Source organism: Fundulus heteroclitus, chromosome 11, assembly GCF_011125445.2.
Source record: "Fundulus heteroclitus isolate FHET01 chromosome 11, MU-UCD_Fhet_4.1, whole genome shotgun sequence".
NCBI classification, from domain to species: domain Eukaryota; kingdom Metazoa; phylum Chordata; class Actinopteri; order Cyprinodontiformes; family Fundulidae; genus Fundulus; species Fundulus heteroclitus.
Window position 1 is genome coordinate 6,004,789 of NC_046371.1, and position 24,501 is coordinate 6,029,289.

The following is a 24,501-nucleotide window of genomic DNA, read 5'->3' on the forward strand; positions in this document are numbered from 1 at the left end:
GATAAATGGATTGATAAATTGATTCTTGGATGGATGGATGGATGGATTGATAAATTGATTCTTGGATGGATGGACGGATGGATAAATTGATTCTTGGATGGATGAATGGATGGATAAATTGATTCTTGGATGGATGGATGAATGGATGGATAACTTGATACTTAGACGAATGGGTGGATGAATTGATTCTTGGATGGATGGAAGGATGGATGAATGGATGGATAAATTGATTCTTGGATGGATGGATGGATGGATAAATTGATTCTTGGATGGATGGATAGATGGATAAATTGATTCTTGGATGGATGGACAGATGGATGGATGGATGGATTAATGGATGAATGGATGGATGAATGGATAAACTGATTCTTGGACGGATGGATGAATGGATGGATAAATTGATTCTTGGACGGATGGATGAATGGATGGATAACTTGATACTTAGACGAATGGGTGGATGAATTGATTCTTGGATGGATGGAAGGATGGATGAATGGATGGATAAATTGATTCTTGGATGGATGGATGGATGGATGGATAAATTGATTCTTGGATGGATGGATGGATGGATGGATGGATGGATAAATTGATTCTTGGATGGATGGACAGATGGATGGATGGATGGATGGATTAATGGATGAATGGATGGATGAATGGATAAACTGATTCTTGGATGGATGGATGAATGGATGGATAAATTGATTCTTGGACGGATGGATGAATGGATGGATAAATTGATTCTTGGACGGACGGATGAATGGATGGATAAATTGATTCTTGGACGGATGGACGGATGGATGAATGGATGGATAAACTGATTCATGGATGGGTGGATGGTCAGATACATGGTTGTTTGGACGGATGTATGGATAGTGGTTGCAGCAGCGCGGTTACATCCTATAGCTGTGGGTACCTAGTCTGAATTGGGACCCTCCACAGACTGCCATGGGTCCTTGAGCAAGACACTTAGCCCCAGATTGCTCACCGGGCGCTTTAAGCTGCCCGCTGCTCCCAATGGGACAGATTAAATGCAGAGGACAGAATTTTGTTGGACTATAGAAGATTTCTTCTTCTATGGATGGATAGATGGATCATTTCTTGACCATCAGCTTGACTCCATGTTGTCTAAAACTGCAGCAGCAGCACAGAGAAAACAGGAAGTTACTGTAGTTTGATGAATAAACAGCTGGTTTGTGGAACTCATTCTGTGGTCAAACGTCCAGTTGGTTCGATAATGACTCCTGTTTACCTAAGTGGTGTACAAGCACAGACATGCGTGCGTCTTTGTTACCGTGCCAAAGTAAAATAACCCACTGTAAGCTTATACAGGTAAAGTGCATTAATTATTCACCGTCTGTTAGTTGACCTCCTCCAACCTGACCAGTTTCTCTCTATTAAACGCTCTCAGTCGCATCACAATAACCACACACGCCTGATTAAAGCTGCTGCCGTGCGGCTCCGAATACCTCCGCCTTGTTCACACGCTTTAAATACAGTCATACGTCTTACATGTGTCAGCCGTCCTCTGTGGGCAAGCTGACAGCTGAGCTTTATTGCCCCCCCATAAATCACACATTAAGTTACCGGTACCAAACGTGCGGCCTCAAGTACAGGATGATTAAAGTCCTGCGGACGACGTGCCTCTGTTTTTTCTTCCGCAAGCCGTCTCCGCTGCCGCAGTCGCAGCTGCCGGCCGCATCGGGGAGAGTTTGCAGATCACATGAATTAATTGCAAGATGAGGACCGGGTGACCCATTTTACGACGGAGCTGTTGAACTGAGAAATGCAGGCGGGGAAAGAAGAGCAACACATCAAGTCGAGTCAAGGAGTTCAGCTCAGAACATCCTGATGGGTTACGTTTGTTGAGACTTAGACAAAGAAAAGATTGATGTGAGCCTGTTTGATGGTGGAAAGCGCTTACAAAAAGATTCCTTTATTTGATTTGGAGTTAAGTTAAAGGGCCAAATGCTTCCTGGTGGAATTACATTTATTTACAACTACTCGTAAAAAAGTGGGAGAACCAGCAGAGAGTAGAAGTCATGTTTGATCATTCAGAGATGATCTCCACATATCACGTCACGGTTAAAGATAGGCTGGTGTTGCGTTGCCAGGTTGGAGCAAAAGATGGATCGGCAGGACGAGGTTTGTCTGTCGCAGCGCAGGCGTTGCTTTGGTCACTTTAGGTGGGTCAAGTTTCTGAGCAGGATGTGTCGTGGACATCTTCCTTTGGAGGTTTCTGAGAGATGCCCCAATTCAAGGAGACCAAGGCAGAGCCAGTGCCTGCTTGGGGGGGGGGGGGGAACTTTATGATGAACCTGGTCTAGGCGTACCTCAAGATCCATGAAGACCTGAGGCTAGTTGCTGGAGAGAGGGCTGTCTGGGTTTCCGTCTTTAAACTGCTCTCTTTGTGTTCTTAAATAACCAGAACTCTAAGGTTTATTTAAGCCGCATGGCTTTACTTTTCTATACTCAAAGGTCTCAGATTTTTAAATACAAAAGTGTAAAACTTGTGATAGATTCAAATATTTAGTTTTATTTGAACATATATCACCATTAAGATAGAGTTTTAAACGCTACCTAACACTGCCCTTCATTTTTGTTCTGATATTTAAAAATTTAAAAATTAAATTATTTATTAAAATATATATACAGGAATGATGTGATTTGTGCTAGTATATGAAAAAAAAAGAAAAGAAAAAAAGATATGAACTTTTTAAAATACAGATGGTGGCAGCATCATGCTGGGAATGTGTTTCTTCAGCAAGGGAAGCAAAGCTGCTCAAAGGCTGCAGTTCACATTTAAAATGGTTTAGATCAATGGGTTAGAATGGCCTAGTCAAAGTTCAGACCTAAATCAAAATGAGAATCTTTTGCGAGACTTAGAAATTCCTGTTTAAAGATGACTTAGCTGTAGGTATGGAGCAAAGAACAATGGGCAAAAAAGTCCCAAGAAGTGTAAAGTATGCAGAGATCTACCCCAATAGATGTAATTGCAGTAAATCGTTTTTCTATGAGGTACTGATCTGGGGGAGCTGGAAACGGATCAACGGCTCACCCTTCAGATTATTTATAGAAAAGTTCAAGAACTTTAACTCCACAACTTTGTATCGGTCTGTTGCATAAAATTCCCCCAATTTCTATAGCAGCTTAGGTGAAAGGTGAAAGACTTAGTGTATTCAGTACCTTCAGACTTAGACTTAGACAAACTTTATTGAAATTGCGTTGCATACAGTTTATGACAGTGTAATAAGATTACAGTTGTAATAAGATAACATTACAATATAAAGTGCAGCAGTGATAAGAACAATGCAGGAGAAAAACAGCTTTTTTTTTTAAAGTGTGCAAAAGACTGTTCCACCATGTTTATGGTGCAAAAATAATAGTGCAAAAAGGCATTAATATGAAAAAGTTCTATGCAGTGCAAAATAATATGGTGCAAAAATGCAGTAAACATTCAGTTGTTCACGAGGCAAGAGTAATTATTTTAAAGTTGACATATGCCGTTTCTAGGAGTACAGAAAATGTAACGTCCAGGTGCTGCGTAGATTTCTTTATATTCTTTTTTTGGTCATATTTTTAAACATGGTCCTGAACTTCCAGCTTACCAGTTTTGCAAATCTGCCATTTTTGTTTCTTGGAGCGATTTTTGTAGTCCGTTTTAAAGTCTGTTCATTACACCGTCCCCCAGCAGACTATAAAAATGGCTGAATGGCGTGGCATTTAAAGAGACGGCACCAAAACGAGTTGCTCTCAGGTGCACGTCAGAACAGGCGTATTCTGAGGGCCTGTGGAGCTAAATCGACAAGGAATTCAGACCAAAGTGTTGCAATTCAACTTTCTATAGACAACAACTGAATGATTTCAATGTGAAAAGGAAGAAGTAAAAAACATTATGTGTCCCCTTTAATTGTAGAAGCATTTTTAAATCGCCACACAGAATCAAACTTAAACCTACAAAGCTACATTTAAAACATCTTCTTCGTGGTATTTATCACATCTTGAGTCCAGAAAGATTTTTCCAATTTATTTATTTATTTTTGTTAGATTTGGACCCTTTCAGTGTCTTTTTTATTTGTGGATTTCAGCTCGGGAGCGTTTTGAGCAGCCGAGAGGAGGAGAAGGGCGAGCGAGGCAGAGCGAGTGGGTAGAAAGGAAGCCGCAGTGGGGATGAGAGGGTGAGGCGCTGAGGGTGTGGTTGGTGTATAGAGCGAGGGATGCTGAGGAGAGAGATAGAGGCGGAGGTGTGGGGGAGAAAGGTGTCAGAGGTGTGGTCCTGACACAGAGAGAGAGAGAGAGAGAGAGAGAGAGAGAGAGAGAGGACGGGGAAGAAAAGATGGAGGGCTGAAGTGATGGAAAGGTGAAGGGGCTGGGAGGGAAAAAGGAGGGAGTTGGTGGTGGGAGGAACGAGCGGAAAACATGGAGTCAGCTGATGGCTCTCAGTTTCCATGGAAACGCCAGGGCCTTTCCCACCCACTCCGTCTTCCTTCCTTCCTCCCTTCCTTTCTTCCTTCCCTCCCTTCCTTTCTTTCTTTCTCTTGTTTCTTTCTCTCTGCCCAGCCTCGCTCACTTCTTTCACACTTGATTTTCTCTTTAGGATTTTGTTTCCGTTCTTCCTTCCCTTTTGACCGTCTCACTGTAATCGTGTTACAGCTTTCTTTCTTTCTTTTTTTTCTGTGTGTGCTTATAATCGTCTTTTTTTTTTCTTATTTTCCTCTTTTCTGAGGGAAGACCTTGGCCAAGTTTTGTGCCATTTTGTCATTTCAATTTACTCTAGATAAATGCAGGTCAAAGCTTCCTTTTCCTTTTTTTATTTCCTTTGCTGACATTTTCCTAACTTGCCTTTCCCCTTTTCCCCATTTTATATGTTCTTATTTCTGTTTTTGTTCCTATTTTCTTTCTCTTTTTCCTTTTGCCATTTTTAGCTGTTTTTCTTTTTCCATTCTCACTTTCTTTCCTTATCTTTCCCTTTCCCTGTGTATCACCTCCCTCGTTTCACCTAATTTTCCTCATTTCCTCTTTCTTTTTCCTCGCTCTTGTCTCGTGAGCTCCTTTTTTGTCTTCTTCTTCCTCTTCTCTTTGCTCCCCTTGCCTTTTTTTTTTCCTGCCTTTTCGTTCCCTCCTGCTCAGCTCGTCTGTACAGAAAACGGATAATATGTCAGACACAAAGAGCAGGTTATTAGAAATTTGAAAATCGGCATTCACACATTTGATGTTTGGGAGCTGGAAGAGGAAACGGACTGGTGCAGCCACCAGCGATATTACAGATCAATTTAAAAAGGTCTGAGCTGTAGCAAGTGACCACATGCAGTCAAACATGCAAAACAAACTGTTTACTTATGAAATTGTGTTTATTTGCATATGTATTCGGGGGACAGTGTGTATATATTTGTGCATCCGTCCACCTTTGTAAACCCATCTTCCAGCTGAACTGTCTAACCTGATAAAAGGGTGTAGCAGTCTCCACCCTCTCCTCCTCGCCCAGAGCTAAAGTACGCTGAGCTCAACTGGATGGAGGCCAATTCCTGGACTGGAGGCTCTCTGCTGTTCCCTCTTCCACTATACTTCTCCTCTCTTTTCCCCTCTTCTCTCTCTCTCTCTCTCTCTGTACCAGTCTCTCTCCATACCCATGCAGCCCTTCTGTCTCTGTCCGTCTCACTTTCTCATCCACCTCCCCCTCTTCCCAGCGTTCCACACAGAAGCCATTGTTCCCTGTACTTTGGGGCTGCATGGCAGCTGAGCCCTGGGTGGCTAGAGAGGAGAATCGCAGCTCCATTCCTCTAAGGAGGCTAAAAAAAAAACAACCTACAGCTTAGTGGGAAAGCATTTATTCAGGAAGGAGCAGACCCCCAATGCCAGCATTCCCAATTATACTGATTTGGAAAAAGGACTCGGTGTAAAAAAAAAAAAGAAGCATGTTTACTGAGGCCTTTAGTCCTTCTGCAGACTGATACTATCGATTCAGGATATTTCAGTGTGTTTTCAGCTCAGCCTAATATAATATCTGCACTAGTTTCCAGTTTAAATAGTTTGCATAAATCAAATACTCTTCGCTTTCAGTTTGATTCCATTGAGGATTTGAATTTGAGGAACCACCTGATCTGAAAATGTCTTCATTCATGGTTTAACGTTCTTAAACAAAAAGGTTTTTACTTTAGTCTGGTTAAGTGCAGATCGCTAACCCTGCATTTTACGCCCTAAATATATATATTTTTTTACTTTAAACAATAAAACTCTGGCCCACGTGCTATTATGGATCCATTAACTCAGTAACCATAAAGGACTGCTATGTCATTTATATTCTGTTATCTGCATGTTACAATACTTTTTAATGAGCTATGGAATAAAAAAGGCCCCAGACTGGAGCCTTGGGGAACACCACATGATATTTGTTTGCTTAGTTTTTAATACTATATGAAACATCGTAGTTCTGGTTTGCCAGTTAAGCACTGCTTCTGTACAATGTCATTAATTAAATTAATTAATAGAGCACCTTAAAAACAACGTCAGTTGTGCCAAAATAATGTACATGCAGGTTAAAGTATTGCAAATCCTGTTGTATCCATTTTTAGGCCCATATCTAAGGTTGCCCCTCACTTAACGCTTCAAAGAAGATTATTTATGAACACCTGCAATGACATCTCGACTTGTAAGGAATATTAGACGTTCAGTCTGGTTTTAAACCACTACAACACTTAAACTGCAATTTTATAAGTTTTTAATGACCTTGTTTTTACTTTGAACTCTGGAAGCTCTGCTGTTTTTAGTTCTATTAACTTTGCGTCCACGTTTAAGCAGTGAACCACAATATTCTTTTTTTTAATCTTGTCTGGAGCAATCTGTGGGCATAAAGGGGCATTGCACTTTTATTGTTTAGGTCTCACCTCGTACCGGTCGCTTCTTAACTCTACCTGGGCTGTCCTTCAGAGCTCTATTTTAGGTTCTATCCTCTTTTAATTGTTTGTTGTCGCTGGGATCTATGATCACACTGCAAAAATGGAACTAAAAATAAGTCAAATGTTCTTAAAATGAGTGTATTTGTCCTGCATTTGAGCAGGTAAATAAGATGATTTGCCAATTGTATAAGATTTCTGCACTTAAAATAGGCACAACTCATCTCCATTGTCTTATTTCAAGTGCAGGATGTCTAATTATCTTATTTTACTCATTCCATGGGCAAATAATCTTATTTACCTTCTCAAATAAAGGATAAATACACTCACTTTAAGAACAGTTTTACTTATTTTTAGATCCGCTTTTTGCAGTGCATAGATCACAATGTGTCACTGCTTTGCCGATTACTGCAATATCTATTTTATTATTCAACCTGATTCCCTTAATTTTAATAAAAATGACACTTTTATTTCTGAACACAGATGTTTTGGAAGGTGGTGGCAGCACCGATACTCCTCTAGCTTCTTTTAGCCGTCCAACGGCTAGAAAACATTTGTTCTGTCTTACAGATCTTACCTTAATGCTCAAATTAGATTAGTCATGCTTCTGTTAAGGTCACTTTCTAATGTAAAAGGCTATATTTACCTTGAAAGAACTTTTTGACTGTGATTAATACTTCTGTTTTTTAAATACCTACCATATAAAATTTGATTAGATTTACTTGGGGGGGGGGATTGTTAAAAAGACGGCTTGAATTCTGATGAAAGATACATAGAATAGAACAAATTCCTTGTTTCAATTATTGCGATAGCTTTGCATGATTTATATTATGTATTATTATAAAATATATCCAATGTTTAATGTCTGTTTAATCTAATCTTCTCTGTTTTTTCTTCTTCTTCCTACAGGCGGATGTAGGTGATGACTGCCCCCAACCTACAGACCTGAAGGTGAAGTCAGAATTCAAGACGGAGCCGTCTTCGCCTCATTCAAGTACGGCCGAGGACCAGACCGAACCCGTCGACCTGTCGCTCAACAAGCCCCGCTCCGCCCCCAAGACGACGGCCGCCACGGTCAACCAGGCGCCCAGTACCGCCGTGTCCCAGCCGGGCCTCCCCGCCACGCCCGTCCCCTCCGCGGTACAATCCATAGGCTCCATGGTAAACGCCCGCCGCCTCCTCCTTTTCTGTTCACCGTAGGAAGCACTGGGTTTCTCACCCGGCCACGTTCTCCCTCCAGGTCCTCTCTCCGGGTTCTATCCTGGCCACACAGGGAGCCGGAGGACAGCAGATTCTCCACGTGATTCATACCATCCCCTCGGTCAGCATGCCGAGCAAGGTGGGCCAGCTGCAGACCATCCCTGTGGTGGTGCAGTCGCTGCCTGTCGTCTACACCACCATGCCCACGGACGGCGTCGCCACCGCAGCCATCACGGTGCCTCTGATAGGCAGCGACGGGCGCTCAGAGGGATCAGGTGAGCGGGCGGCACCATAGAGTCTCTTCTTTATCCCTCTGGGAAGCCGACGCGTTGTTTTTTTTTTAAGAAACTCTTCCTGAGCCTCAAAGCTTTATTTTAATGTATGTTTTGAGGTTAAGTTGACCCACACACGTCCACGAAGAAAGCAGAAATAACACATTACAGTTACCTGGTTTCATAGTAGGGCTGGACGATATAGAAGAAAGCATATCGATAAAATAGACTTAGACAACTTTATTTGTCATTTTGTATGCACAGAGTGCGTACAGAACGAAATTTCGTAGCATACAGCTTGTAAATTGCAGTAAAATTGGGTTACAGTATCAGGTGCAGCAGTGATTCAAAAGTAAACAATGCAGGAGAAGTCACAGTGTACGGGTGAGTATTTTTAAAACCATTTGTATGTGCAGAATTGATTGTGCAAAGGGCATTTGTGCAAGAATACAGCTTGTAAATTACAGTAGATTTAAAATACAGTGTAAGTTGCAGCAGTGATTTAAAAGTAAACAATTTAAGTGTAAACAATACAGGAGAAAGTCACAGTGTACAGGTGGGTATTTAAAAAAAAAACATTTGTATGTACAGAATTTGATTTGTACATACAAATGGTTAGATAGAAATCATGTTGATCCATATCGATAATTATCAACAAATTCAAAACATATATTTTTAGATAAAGAGCAAACACTGAATTCAGACTGAACCCTTTATTCAACCAGCTTTTTACCAAAACTACAAGTTTTTAAAAATTAAAAAGAACGCGTGCTCTTTGAACTCTTTGAAGGGGGCGGACCTTCCTGGATCTGCGTTGTGATTGGTTGGGAGGATGTAACGACTGTAATATTAACCTACATGGCTAGAATGCAAAAGGAAGGAAAACTTTTATTCTATTGAACTTTTAATTGACCCTTTTTTTTTCTATCATCGATATACGTCTGTCGATCTATTATTTATTGATATTGAATTATCAATTTGTCTCTGCAGATTGATGCTTACACACAAAATATCCCAGCGCCTTAAAGAAAACTGGAGGTTTTCAGCTTAAAATTTCACGTCAAACACTGAACTCAGTATTTTATCAACAATTTACTTGTGTGCAAGTCTGTCTGCAGTAACTTTAATACGTTTTCACGAAGCAAACTCGACGTGAATCATACGTCGAACCTATCCAGGCTGTTAAAATACTTTCTGATGCAAACATAAAGTAATGTTTCCCAGCTATTGGGTGGTGAGCAGCGCCGCTGTTTCTAATAGTTTGTTAGAAACAAGATAGCCAAACAGCCAAACAAGATATTTGGCTGACAAAAAAACAAACAAAAAAGGATTACTTCACTTTTTCTTGGCTGCCGACATGGACAGTTTCCCTGTTGGCACCTTGCATGAATATTTCTAATGGATCGTTGTTTTAAATCCACAGTTTTCATGCTGTCAGCAGCAGCAGACTGCAGGCTGGCTACAGCAGCAGGAAGCCCAGCTAATGTCAGCTTGATCCGCTCGTTACTCTGTAGCAGAACTGCAGAAAGATCTTCTATTATTCTCAAAAGGCATGTTCAGTTCTAACATCTAAGTTGTGAGGGTGTTGGTTTTTCTCAATTTTAGGAAAAACATTTTTTTATACATAAGATTACTTTAACTGCAGTTGTCAATGTAATTTTATGTTTGGTAGCTGCAGGAATTATTGATGCTTCATCGTTTTAAATTAGATCTTATTTCCTTTATATGTAGATGGTGTAAAAGTGGTGCAAAAAAGTTATAGATCCTGAACTCCACTGAGGGTTTATTCCACTGCACTGCAAAAACCAACCTAAAAATAAGTACATTTTTCTTAAAATGAATGTATTTGTCCTTGATTTGAGCAGGTAAATAAGATGATCTGCCAATGGAATAAGATTTGTTTTACTTAAAATAGGAACAACTCATCTCCATCATCTTATTTCAAGTGCAGGATGTCTAATTATCTTATTTTAGGGGTAAAAATACTCATTCCACTGGCAGATGATCTTATTTAACTGCTCAAATCGAGGACAAAAACACATATTTTTAAGAACATTTTACTCATTTTTATATGCGTTTTTGCAGTGTGTGGGTATAAAATGTTTATATGTCTGTAAAACAAACGAGGCAAGCCGCTACAAAAGAAGCTATTTGTGGTAAAAAAGAAAAAAAGAATGTATTTTTTTGTCTTTTATCATGGTGATCTGATAAAATAAAAAAAAATTAGTGTTGTGGTTTTCCTGGAGCAAGTCGCTTTTTTCTCTCATAAGATTAGTGTGTGTGAATTAAACCCTATAGTAATTTAAAGCAAAGGGCTGTAATTATACATATATATATATATTATTTATTTCTTTTTTCCTCAGTATTAGCTGTAATTCTACACACATTCAGCGGGTTTCTTCCTCATGTTTGATCCGTTGTGTGAGAGAACAGCCTCTCCTACCTTCCTACTGTACTGCTTTCTTTCCGCTCACTTTGAGCTTTCTACATTTCCACCAACGTTTCAGCTGTTCTTCGCTGCGTTTCTCGATTGAAGCAGGTTGAAACGAAGCTCCTGGGTCGTCATCAAAATGTTTTATGCCTTCTTTCCTAGAGAAGTCAGGATTTTTTTCTTTTTTATGCGAAGCAATGAAGGACTAGTGAAATCTGTGGCATTTATAAAGAGATCTTGGCCTGAGTGTGGTGTGATAAACTGCGACGGGCTCTATTTGTCTTCCTGGAAGATCTCCATTGGTACCAGATGACTGATAAAGTTAGGGGAAAAAAAAAAAATAACTATCTTGGATGTTTCATCATTTTTTCTTTGCAAATCCGTCTTCGCCTGATATTTGTGCAACTCTGAAAAGATGGAACCACCTTCAGGATGAGTCAAAGCGCCGTGATGTCAGGATTAAATCATATGTGCGCTGTGCTGATTCACACCAAGCTGAGTGAAGAGTAAACTCTGGGGGGAACCCAGCCTTCACCCGTTTGATTAACTGCAGTAAAGTCCCTGTTTGCTTCACCTTGCTTTCTTTCTTTCTTTTTTTTTTCCACCTTGCTCTCTAATTCAAACCAGCATGGCCTCGGCTCAGGAATGTAAACGTTGGAGGCAGTCGCTCTGGAAAACCTCCACGGGTCTCTGCAGAGCTCTGACCGGGGCTCATGATGCTCCCACACCGTTTTGTCCTCAGCAGTCGGTGACGTTCAGTACGGCTGCAGCGTTTCCGACTTATCATCGTTTTTCACGTCCGTGTCTCAGAGACGCTCGCTTACTTCCTCTCGGTTCCCGGCAGCAGCTTCTAAAAAAATGTCAGGTCAGGATTTCTGATGTGGTCAAAAGCTGTTTTTCTTGTGAGAAAAGTCCAGCTTCTGTTTGCAGCCTTACTGTTTGTATGGAAAGGCCATTATTGTTTGTATAAAGCCATCCATACACAAAGTGTTTAGCAGGAATACGACACTATATGTAACATTAAAAGGGATTGCATTCTAATTTAGGCATTAAACATAATAAATTATCTGCTAAAAGCTGATTAAAGGAAGATTTTGGGGACGGTGCAGTAAATGGTAATGCTGTCAATCCTGGTTTAAAAAAGCTAGGATTTGCTAGCATAGAAACTCAATTGTGTTTCCTTGTTTACACTGCAAAAAGGGAACTAAAAGTCAATAAAATCTTCTTGAAATTTATGTATTTTTCCTTGATTTGAGCAAATAAGACTATTTGCCAATGGAATGAGTATTTTTACCCCTAAAATAAGATAATTAGACATCCTCCACTTGAAATAAGATGATGGAGATGAATTGTTCCTATTTTAAGTGCAAAAATCTTATTCCATCGGCAGGTAATGTGATTTATCTGCGCAAATCAAGTAAAAATACACTTATTTCAAGAAAATTTTACTTACTTTTAGTTCCCTTTCTGCAGTGTAGTTCTGGTCCTGGAAACACTAAACTAAAAGGATGCTAGATCCTTCTCACCCGACAAACTTTGACACAAACCATTCAGCGCCTCATAGACCAGTAACAAGATTTCTAGATTATTTCCTTTTAATAACAGAGCAGCGATTCACGTGATCCATTTAGCTGGTGCCGGTCAGGACTCTTGTGATTTTTGCTTCGTCAGACCACAGGACATGTCTCCCTGTGTCCCTGAGGTCCCTTAAAAAAAAACAAATCTGGATTTGGACGTTTTGGTTCTGCAGGAAGAGCTCAGGCCTTTCAGCCTGAGGCGGTCTTCCCAGCGTCAGCCGTTATCTTCACAGTATTTTTGCTTTTGTCCTTGGGTCGAAGCGTTTTGAGCCAAAACACGACGATCTCCGGGACGGCGAACCCGTCCCGTTCCTGATCTGCGTGATTCCTTCTCCTGCTCCGTTTATGCTTGCCTAAAACTGTCTGAGCAGATAAACGTGGCTCCTCCGGGAATCTAAACGTTGTAGCCAAGACGAAAGTTGATACTCTGGATTGGAAATGGTCTGGAAACTAAACTATCTTTTCATGTTTGGGCACAGATGGTGCTTAAGTTTCATTCCCTTCATGGCAGATTGTATCAGATACGGCGGCTTCCATTTCTTTTTTTTTTCTGAATCTGGAAAGATATATTCTACAAAACACATTGTTTTGTGTTTACTTTGTTTGAAAATACAGTATTTGCTCTAAGCAAAAGCAAACATTGTCAAAATTGTGACTCCACCCGAGGAGACGACCCTCAAGTCACTGAATGACTTAAGATGTAATAAAAAAAATATATATATATATAAGATATGATTAAAGGCACTTGTCTGTTTTTATTCTAGTTCATCAGGCCAGGTGGACTCTGAAGATCTTGTGGCGCATTCTTTGTTTTCTGTCGTCCTTTCTTGGCAGCACTGAAACACTGGAGGTGAAATCTAGAGTGGAAAGATAAAACTTTTTCTTTTTTTCTTTTAATAGTTTAGTTTGGCCTTGTGTTGCGTGGCTGCGAAGCTGCAGGCAGATGAGGTTTTGGTGCGCTGCGGTGGTGTGTGGGAGGCACAGGAGATTTAAAGCTCGGCGGAAAGGTGCAGAGAGAGAGAGAGAGAGAGAGGGAGAGAGGGAGCGGGCTCCGTGACGGTGCGGAGCTGGGAGGGTCCGGCAGGAAGGATGTGGAGGAGAGGGGAGCAGCTAAGGGGGGCTGGACGGGAGACAAGATGGGCCGTTTTCGCCTTTGAAAAAAGAAAAGCTGCACCGAATGTTGGGCTGGGGGGAGCTCGATGGTCTTGAGAGACAAAAAGCAAGGCTTCTCTTGGTGTGTGACCCCCCCCCCTCCCTCCTCACCCCCACGTATGCATATACTCCACCCAAATTCTTTGCATCACCCTGCAAACCTCCCTACCCCTCACCGCTCTCCTCAGGCGGCCTGGACTTTGAACTGTTGGGCTTCCACATTCCTGCAGACAGCGGCCAAAGGGGGAGGTCACTTTTTTTTGTCTCATTCATCGTACCACCAGACCACTTCATTAAAAAAAAAAAAAAAAAAGAAGTAAAAATGAGAATCACATTCCTAAGTGAGAAATGCTTGCTAATGCAGCTCTTAAAAACACATCAGAGGATTCTGCACAGAGTCCAGAAAAAAAGAAAAGAAAAGCAACGCAGATGATGATATAAGACGACTACATGATGGCATTTTGTGACGGATAAGATCCCAGCCAGCATTTACACAAGAGCCCCAGATGGGACTGTCTGCGTGTTAAATAATGGTCCCAGGTTGATTGCTTATATGGTTAATTCAGGACAAATCTGGCCAATGCACTGCAAAAACAGAACTAAAATTAAGTCAAATTTTCTTGAATTTAGTGTCTTTGTCCTTGATTTGAGCAGGTAAATAAGATGAGCTGCCAATGGAATGAGTATTTTGACCCCTAAAATAAGATAATTAGACATTCAGCACTTAAAATAGGATGATGGAGATGAATTGTTCCTATTTTAAGTACAGAAATCTTATTCCATTGGCAAATCATCATATTTGCGTGCTCAAATCAAGGACAAATACACTCAGTTTAAGAAAATTTGACTTATTTTTAGTTTAGTTTTTGCAGTGTGGGTCTAGAACCCAAGTGGGTTCTAGATGTTTTTCATAATTTTAACTGATTTGAGGTCAGACAAAAACATACCCGTTCCTTTGGGATTAATAAAGTATTTTTGGTCAAGAAAAACCTCAATCAGGTTTTTCTTGACAAAGAAAACCTGATTGAAAAAAAATACTTTATTAATCCTAATAAAGTTGGGATTAATAAAGTATTTTTTTTAATTGAACAAGGTGCTCAGCCGTCTTTGGTCCAGTTGGTCGTATTTAGTGCAACCAAGTGAGTCACATACAAAAAATAATCCATCCAGAGTAAAAGCCGTATGTGTCCCACAAACAGACACATCTCAATGAGTAACAATATTATAATTTATTTCATTTTAGTGTTAAAAAGAAAAAGAGAAACTTGGTGAAACCCAAAATTCAATTTTATCTGGCTCAAGGGGACTAAGCCACAAAAGGTGTTTGCTAAAGAGGTTGGTTGTTCCCAGAGTGCTCTAAGCAGGCATTTAAGCAGAAAATTGAGTGGAAGGAAAAAGTGTGGTAGAAAACAGTGGCAACTTCAGCCTCATTGTGAAGGAAGAGTTTGGGATGGATTTGCAAAGCGTGAGAGTGAGGTTGGTGCATTTGTACATTTGTTTGACTGGGTAGATCCATCTAAGGATTAAATATTCAACGGTTAGCTCAGCTGTGTTGATTTCTGCTCAATGAGAAGCATTCTTTGGTTTTAGAGGTTTTAGCTAAGACATGGCAAATCGGTTCAAAAACCTCCAGCATTTCTCTGCAGATTCTTCACAAGCCCGAGCTTCTCGTTTCTATTTTCTTGAAAAGAATCTCTGACTTTAAGATCGAAGAAAAAGGAGGCAACTGCTGTTCCTTAGACATCATCTTAATCTGTCTGAAAGCAGACAAACTGAACAAGCCCGGCCGTGCCGCGGCACTATCAAGAGATCGCAGCTGAAAAACAAACAGCCTCCTGACTTTGCGATAAAAAGGCATCTGTGAGGAGTTTAGCAGCTTGCCAAGGCTCCAGGAAACCAACTCGGAGATTTATCTTTCACTCAATTACTAATTAGCTTCTGGGAGTTCAGATGATTTTTTATTTTATTTTTTCTGAGACAGCTTCCTTTTAACTTTGATGTCCTTGAAAATAAACTGTAAGTATCACGGTAATGGTGCATACGGCGAATTCCAACATGATGTTTCCCATTAATTGATCCATTAATGCTGCAGCTTAGCAGACCACTCCCTCCAGCAGACACTCCCTTAGACTCAGGCTTTGTCCTGCCAAGTTGCCTAAATCCTGACATTGTAATTCTCCAACTGACCCCCTGCAGTGCTGTTCTCTGCCTTCCACCCACCCATCCCCAGCTCTTCTCTGCCTTCCATCATCTGCATGTTTTCTTTCATCTGTTTAAACCACTGATTTGTGCTCCTACCCTCTCCTCTCCCGCAGTTCGTATCAAGCCGGGCTCCACGTCACCAGTCGAGTACCAGAGTGACAGCGATGCAGAGAGCAGCACGGAGTCCGTATCGGCCTCCCTCAGCGCCCAGAGCATCGTTGCAGGGTGAGTGGAGACGCAGAACCGACTCGTTTGATCGGTTTAAAGCACTGGAGGATAAAAATGGATCATATTCCCTGAGTCAAGACTTTTAAGATGAACTTTCAAACTGCTCACAAATTCTGTAATCCATCGATCTCATCCATACGTTTGTCCTTGGGATTTGAGGCGGTCCAGCCAATCAATCTGCAATGGGAATGTACGGCCATTTCGAAATAACTTGACGAATATCAATTCAAATCAATTCAATTTTATTTATATAGCGCCAATTCATGAAACATGTCATCTCGAGGCACTTTACAAAGTCAAATTCAATCATATTATACAGATTGGGTCAAAAAATTCCTATATAAGGGAACCAGTTGATTGCATCAAAGTCTCTCCAAGCAGCATTCACTCCTGGAGAAGCGTAGAGCTACAGTGGACAGTCATCTGCATTGTTGATGGCTTTGCAGCAATCCCTCATACTGAGCATGCATGAAGCGACAGTGGAGAGGAAAACTCCCCTTTAACAGGGAGGAGAACCTCCAGCAGAACCAGAACCAGGCTCAGTGTGAACGCTCATCTGCCTCCACCCACTGGGGCTTAGAGAAGACAGAGCAGAGACACAGAAAGCACAGAAGCTCACACTGATCTAGGAGTACTTTCTATGTTAGATGGTAATAGTGGATGATCTGCCTCCCCTGATGATGTCACAGCTAACAGAACGTCAGACCAGGTGTACCTTCTATGAAGAGAAAAAGAGAGAGAACAAAAAGTTAAACGATGAAATTACAATTTCAATGCATATCATAAAGCGGAGATGCACCATATTAACATGATGAGAACCCGAGCCAATATTTCTGCGAGAAGGCATCCCAACAAATTTACCCCCAAAAACCGAGCAATTTTCAGAGAAATTGCAACAGCAAAAAAAAAAAAAAAAAAAAGAGGACCGTCGTAACAATGTTTTATCATAAGATGCAGTGGCTTGTTTGAATGCCAAATGCAGCATATCGGCACAAACAACTCATTCTGTCAGGCACGGTGGGATAGAGGTGATGATTTAGGCCGAACCGGGAGCTCCTCCGATTGCCTCCGAAGTATTCTTTAGTGAAATAACCAGCCAACCGCCTCACACACATTTCTGAAACTTGGATTTAGACCCAAAAGGCCAAGAAGAGGTCCATCATTTGGCATATTTGTGGATCCACTGGCCTTGCCCCCCTGCTGGTTAGATTTGCAGTTAACCCCACAACAGATTCACAAGACTTTACCCCCAGCTCTGTCTGATTCCCTGGGGGTTGGAGTATTCACAAGATTGTCTTTTCACTAATAAGCTTATTTGTGTATTTTGAAGAAAATGGAGGAATGTGAAAGTTTGTCTGCCATGCTAATAATTTCATTCTCATGATAGAGTAATAATTTCATGCTTCTCAACTGTTATAACTGAACAACATAAGCTCCAGGTCCTTTTTTTAGTTGAAATAATTCGTCTTTGTCATCTTTTGGATATCCATTGAAGCATGTTTGATTGTTGTGAAAGGCGCACTGTTTCTTTGTAAATCACTAAAGCTCTTGAAACGACATTAATGGGACGTCAGCTGACTCTAGAAACCATAATACAAGTCAGCAGGGCCAGCAGGAGTATGTAACGTGCAGCAGGGTTTATGAGAATTTTGGTCCTTTCTGTGGGTCACCTCCCTCGCCTGCAGGCTCCTGACTAATTACATTACTGCAGTGAAGCCATGAGTGGATGCTTATATAACCTTATATAACCCACTGTACAGCTGAACACACTGGAGACGCCCAGGCTGTAACGCAGGAAGACGTGTGCAGAGGAGGTGCAGTCTGCACGCTACATTAAGGAAAAAAAAAAAAAAGCATACAATAATGCAGGAACACGTCTGTGTCTCCGACTTAGTGTCCAGTGTGTTCATTAGGAAATCAGCACAGTTTCTGCCACACCCGCTGGGCGCGGCGATGTTACTTAACTGTATTTTCAGGGTGTGGACGCTGATGGTTTGCTCAGGGCTGTAATCTTTTACATGCATGTGCCTGACAGAGACCAGCTGTTTAAAAAAAAAAAAAAACAAGAAAAAATAACCCGAATCGCTTTTTTTTTGGTTATTTTATATTTATAAGGAAGATTATTTGAACAGTTGCACGTTTGTGTGTCCGTCCAAGAGGAAAACAGAGATTGCTTGTGCGGCTGTGTTGCTGGGCAGGGCTGTCCCAGAACCGGGGTGTAAACAAGGTTACGTAATGCAGTTTGCCGTCACACCTCTTTGTAAAATGGACTTGGAGATCAGTGGATTTTCCTCAACATCATTCATTAATCCTAAAAAAAAACAAAATAACACCAGAGACATTACAAAAAAACAAATCTTTATAGATTTGATACTCTATGATAAAACAGAATATCAGAACATAATTAAAAAGAGGCTATAATTTGTGTTTGATGGATGTAACCTTGTTCATTTGAGGTAGACAGAAAAGCATAAACTGAGTGGTATGAAGACGTGACTAAGAAAAAAAAAATAATGGTAAAATAGGTTGTCTTGTGTAGCTGTTGGGCACAGAGTGATGGTCTGATGACACCTGGTGGGCAGATATGAAACTGGAGTAGTAGAGCCCCCTGTTCTTCCTCTGTTTGCAAATGAGCAAAATGACAACAAAACACTTCTTAAAACTTTACTTTTAAAAACTAACCATCTGTAGTTTTTGAGAAAATGCAAAGTGAATGCTCTAAGTTGAACTCGTGAGCCGAAATGAGAGAATATAAAAGTAGCACTGGGATTAAAGAAAAAAAAAACTTTTAAAGAGATATAAATGTACTGCACAGGTGTACGTACTATGAAGAGAGACAGAGAGGACAAAAAGTTAAAAGTTCAAATAACAACAAACAATGCAAATTGGAGAACAGTAGGTAATATGCTAATATTAACATTAATAACGTTTACTATGCTTACAGCAACCTGTCATACGCTGTCATTAGCTAAATCATTAGCATTAGCAACACTAGCAAAGATGAACTAACTCTGTCTACTACACTAACAGCAGCGTATATGTTATAACATGATAAAAATGAGCTAACCAGTAAATGTTAGCATTTGTAACACTAGTATAGTAGCTAATATTTACTAACTACTTTGCTTGATGCAGTTTATATGCTGCCATTAGCTAAAGTAGTAACATTAGCATGGTGGCTACATTAGAGTGTTAGCTAAGCCCAACCTTATCTACTATGCTACTAACAGCAGTTTATATGCTATCCTGGTCTAAATCTCTGTTATGTTTTTGTCTTCTGATGCTCTAACTTGTGTTTCAACTGTGAAGGCAAAGTTGTTGTAGGAGTATCGTAGAGTGACCAGATGTCCCCGAAAATTGGGGACAGGTTGTCCAAAATGTGGACTGTCGCCGATTTTCGCTGAGTAGCCTATCCACTCACATAAAATTAAGTTATAGTTATATTTGTTTGTAACTTTGGAAGCTGTTGTCTTGAGTTGCTCCGTAGCGTTCAGCTTTTTGGCACTAAATAATTTATGTGTTTTTGTTTATTGTGAGGGGAAAAAGTACTACATTAGTGTAAGAAAACCAGCTAATATTGGGTTTTGCAAAATCACTGAAAAAGTGAGACACATTTTTGAATCTAGACGTTAGCATGAGACGGCACAGTCTCTCCTGCTGTGTTGTACCAGCTTGTCCAGATTTGCATACATGCTTGCTGGTACTCCTACGTATACCAGTGAATATGGTACATGTTTTAACTGGTAAGTGTCTCACAAAGGAAATGCTAAACCAAGCATGTGCTTTGGCCATTTTCCAAATATAGGAAGATGAAGATCGGAAACAGCCTAAAGCCCTTCTGTTTTATTTCTGGTCCAAAGTTCAAATCCAAGTCCAACCCAGTAATGTGGACTATGTCTCCTACACCTTCTGACATGATTAAAGTCATATATATATATATATATATATATATATATATATATATATATATATATATATATATATATATATATATATATATATATATATATATATTAAAAAGGTTACAGAAACTGACATAAAATTTAAAAAAGGACAGATACCAAGTGGTGTGGTATTTTCAGTGAACAGCATCACTAACTCCTTGTGTCTTTCTGTGCCAGGTCAGTTATGGACTTGGAGCCCGTCGATCCCGATACGCTAGATCTGAAGAGACGGCGGATCCACATGTGCGATTATGAAGGCTGCAAAAAGGTTTACACCAAGAGCTCCCACCTCAAAGCCCACAGGAGGATACACACGGGTAAGAAGAAAGCTACCAACACACAGGCATCACCCCTCCAAAGGATTTAGAGCAGCCATTCAAAAAAGATCATTGTACACAAACTGTTGTCCTGCAGTTTAAGATTATAGAGAGACTCAACAGAAAAGCTTTGAAACACAGTGTTTGCTATTTTTATGTATGCTATTATTGTTCTTGAAAAAGTGTTGAAAAAAACCCTAAAAAATCTTGTTTATAGTTTACAGTAAAATCTTGATACTGTTTATTTTTGTACAAAGTGTTATGACAGCTGGTGACAATACATCGAATTATGATCAAAACGAAACATTTGTGACATATTTTATTTTATTTATTTTTCAAAAATTTTGCTTTTACCTGTGTTCGAACTCTTTATTCAGCGAGAGCGCTTTACATACGTCTGCAGTTCGGCCATCTTTATTGCAGTTACTTCAGCGGATCTACAAGGAGCCCAATTAAAGCAGAAAGTTCTGTCACTTGATATCACGTCGTTTTCGGTGGTTGGCGCAGTACAAACATACCCAGCAACCCCTTCCCAAAAAAAAAGAAACAACACTCTTTACTGACGGCTACCCATCTTTTTTAGCTTAACTTTGCCAGATTAAAGTCGCAGTTGAGGTCACGTTAGGGCAGGCTTTCCAGTTATTAATATAAATCTGTGAGGGAGCAAGTTTTCAGATTGACAACCAGGAGCAGGGGGGCTTGGCTTGTGGCTTTATTTATTTAATTTTTTTCAAGAAATCAGTATAGGAATAAGAAAATCTTATTATTTTAAAAACTGTTTAGGTTTACGTTTGCCATTTAAGACCATTAAAAATGTGTGGACATGTTTTGTGCTGTGCAGCTGTTTGCAGTGCTGTTAGATTTTATTCTGGCTCTTGGTGCTCAACAGGTTGACCACACCCGGTCTGTACCTTTGGGTTTTCTCACACCGCCTGTTTATTTGATGGACTTTATCTGATGAACATATTTCGATGGGTTATTTTTTTGTGTCTGATCACGCAGCTTCAGATTCTAATCCGGGTTAGTTGAAGATCATTTCTGTAGGATTTTCAGGAGCCAGCTGCTGTGAGCTGTTGAAGTTTTAATGCTTTTACTACAGAGTATCAAGACCCCTATCTCATCTAAATCTGGTCAAAATGCAGTGTTTTAAAACAACATTTTTTGTATTTATTAATTTTTTTCAGGAGAGAAGCCGTACCACTGTACCTGGGAGGGCTGCACTTGGCGCTTCGCCCGCTCCGACGAGCTCACTCGACACTTCCGCAAGCACACAGGAATCAAACCTTTCCGCTGCACGGAGTGCGACCGCTCCTTCTCCCGGTCCGACCACCTGTCTCTGCACCGCCGTCGCCATGTAATGATGTGAACTAGCCTCCAAACCAGTCCCTCAAACCTTCCTCCAAACCCCCCCTCCTGGTTTCTCAGAGTACCCTAACCTCTGCGATGTTCCATGTTCTGCGTCCAGGATTTTTAAACGCGGTCTGCAGTGGGGAAAAAGGGACAATTCCTCCTTCTCTCCACCTTGAAATTACAAGGCAACTGGGAGTCTTTCTGTGCATTTGTGTTCATGCATGGTGGATTTATTAATTACCTTCATTGTGCACCCCAGTTCAGTCCTTTCTCTACAATCTTGGACTCGGTTTTTGAACAGTGACGGTAAAAAAGAAGGAGGGACTGAAACTAAAGAAGGAGGGACTGAAACTCACTCAGCAAAGGGACATTTATGCATCCATCCATCCACCCATCCACCTGCTCATCCATCCATCAGTCCATCCAAGGGAGAGGAAGAAGAGTAAGGGACACAAAGAAGAATGTTGTTCAGTGTTTTTAAAACCTTATATAAACGCGGGTGTCACTTCAGTTGCTCTGTTTTGCCCTTTTTTTTTTAACATTTTGATTCTGTTTAAGTCCAGAGTTAGAGAGGAGAAGCTCTATCTCTCCTCAAGGAGTCAAGGAACCTTTTCAGGAATATCGACATCGCATTTAGGCCTCATGACATTTAGTTGTGTGATCAAAGACAATCAAACGTCCCTGTTCATTTATTATTGACAGTGTCAAAGCAAGCACAGTATTTAAGTTAAAGCCTTCTTTTTCAACACAATTAAGCAATATAAACACGGAAAAATGAGAGATATCAGAGCTTTACTGATGGTTACACACTGCTGGTGCATCTGGATAAATTGCAATTCCATCATAAAATAAATTTAAGTAACTGAATTGAAAAAAGGCAATCCCTATATAACACCGGTTTCGCGTTTCAAGTTATTATTTATGCTGATTTTGATCATTATGGCTTACAGCTAACAAGAAAAAATGCATAATTCAGTTTTGGAAGTTTCAGTTTCTGATGAGTAGTAAATGCACTCAGTCGTTGGTCAGAGCTCGTTGTGCGGGAATCAGTTCATCAATCCGGCGTTGCATGGAGGCGATCGGCTTGTGGATTTCAGAATAGAAGTCCAGCTGTTTTATTTGTTTAACTTTTTTTTTTTTTTTTTTTTTTTGGATGGATGGATCAGGACCCGGATAAGAAAAGGAAAGTTAGTTTATCAGCGAGCTTCGGCTCTTCTTCCTTGTCTGGTTTCTCTCACCGTTTAAGACGCCTCGTAGTGAACATTTGCTCAAGATTTTTAAGAATTGGGTACAAATCTATTTTTAGTACGAAAAAAAAAAAAGAAGGGAATTTTCGACTAAGATCTCCTGGGGTTCCTTGGCTGCTTTGGAAACACAAGCTCCCATATTTATGGATAAAGTATTTAACCGACTGCCTGGCGTGTTGCACACCCGGTCTCAGCGGCTGAAGTAACGTCTCATTAACGCTTCTTTCCCCGTTGCCTGGTTCTAAAGCCAACCCATCTCTCCCCTCCTCGGTACACGGAGCTGTAAGACTGTGAACTTTTTAAAAGACTGATTTGTTTTCAGTGTATCAGTCATGTTGTTTATGTTCTACCCCTTCCCCTCTCTCGGGCGTACACACCTTTCCGATCCTTTTTCGGCAACAGTATTTGCTTTGTAAGCGTTCTTATTGGTGTTTTACTTAAAAAAAAAACAAAAAAACAAAAAAAGCAAGGCCTTCAATACACAGTTTGTTTCCTTCTTCCTCCAGGTTTGCTGCTCTGAACGCTAACAACAACAACAACAACAAAATAAATAAGTCAGATCCTTTTTGTTGATTTTCTGAGGCTGTGAAAAAGACAGAGCGATGCAAATTGTTTAATAAGACAAACTCTTAAGGAAGGGGGGCGTTTCAGAGTGCGTGTTACTTGCCTGCGTTTGTGTGTCTTTGGGTGAGTTTTTGGGATATATATATATATATATATAAAAAAATAACACAAATAATCACAGAAGAACATTTTTACGAGTGTTTGTTGCGGGCACTTGTCGTTCTTTTACCTCTTGCCCGTTGAGCCTTAATAACTTCGAGTCAATCTGTAAGGGCAAAAGCAGAACCGCTGAGAGATGACGTTTGCAGTCCATACCGTGACGCAGGAGCTGCTGCTCTCGGAAGAAATCATAAAACAAGCAGCTTTCAGAGGCCTTCGTTAAAAAAGACAGCAGAGAAAATGGGATATATGTGGTCCTACTTCTGAGGATCTCTGGTAGATTAGTTAAAAAAAAAGAGAAAAAAACTTACATTTGTGAATTTGCAGCACCAGAAATCTGTCAACAGTGCCGTGCGCCAGCGTTTGGCTGTAAGTCGTCTGTCAGAGGTTCTGAGGGTTACTACAGGCACTGTGCCGGGCTGTCAGGGTCCATCACGCCTTCGGGTTCAGACTAAGGGGAAACTGAAGCGCTCGCCTCACTTGCATTTCTACCACAAGGGGGGGGGGGGGTCAATTCTCTCAATAAATATATAAGAACTTACAAAAACTTCTGACAGAATTTGGATTTTATGTTGGTTTTTGTTTGGTGCTGATCTTTAACTCCGCTCAGCACCTGAATCAAACCGTCGATGTTTTGGAGAAGAATTGATCCCCCCCACCCCCCCCCACCCCCAACCCTCCTCCTGCTTTCTGCCCCACGGCTGTCCATGTCTTAAGCAGGCCGGTTTCCAACCCTTGATCTGGGCTGAACTTGATTATGCAACAAAATGCAGACCTCGCTCTTTGTGCTGTTCTGTTCAGTTCATTAAGTAGAGCACTAGGTGGTAGTTTGAACTCCCAAGAACCTTAAAAATGTAGAAACTTCAGGATAGGAGCCCGTGTTGTTGAGCAAAGCCAACGGATTCTAAACTTTACCGGAGGCTTCATTGGTGGTCAAAAGAAGCTTTTTTTTTTTTTATAGTTCTGGT

The 24,501-nt window shown here is 40.6% G+C and overlaps 1 protein-coding gene across 1 annotated transcript in view; it reads left to right on the top strand.

Annotated features, from left to right (window-relative positions):
* The window catches only part of klf8 (Kruppel-like factor 8), an 81,883-nt gene extending 59,810 nt beyond the window's left edge, over positions 1 to 22,073 (top strand). The window contains 5 exon segments of the mRNA XM_012868875.3: positions 7,800 to 8,051; positions 8,131 to 8,365; positions 15,838 to 15,949; positions 20,074 to 20,213; positions 21,398 to 22,073. Of these exon segments, the coding sequence (XP_012724329.3) occupies positions 7,800 to 8,051; positions 8,131 to 8,365; positions 15,838 to 15,949; positions 20,074 to 20,213; positions 21,398 to 21,579 (921 nt within the window). The 3' untranslated portion in view covers positions 21,580 to 22,073.
* The last annotated feature ends 2,428 nt before the right edge of the window (positions 22,074 to 24,501 follow it).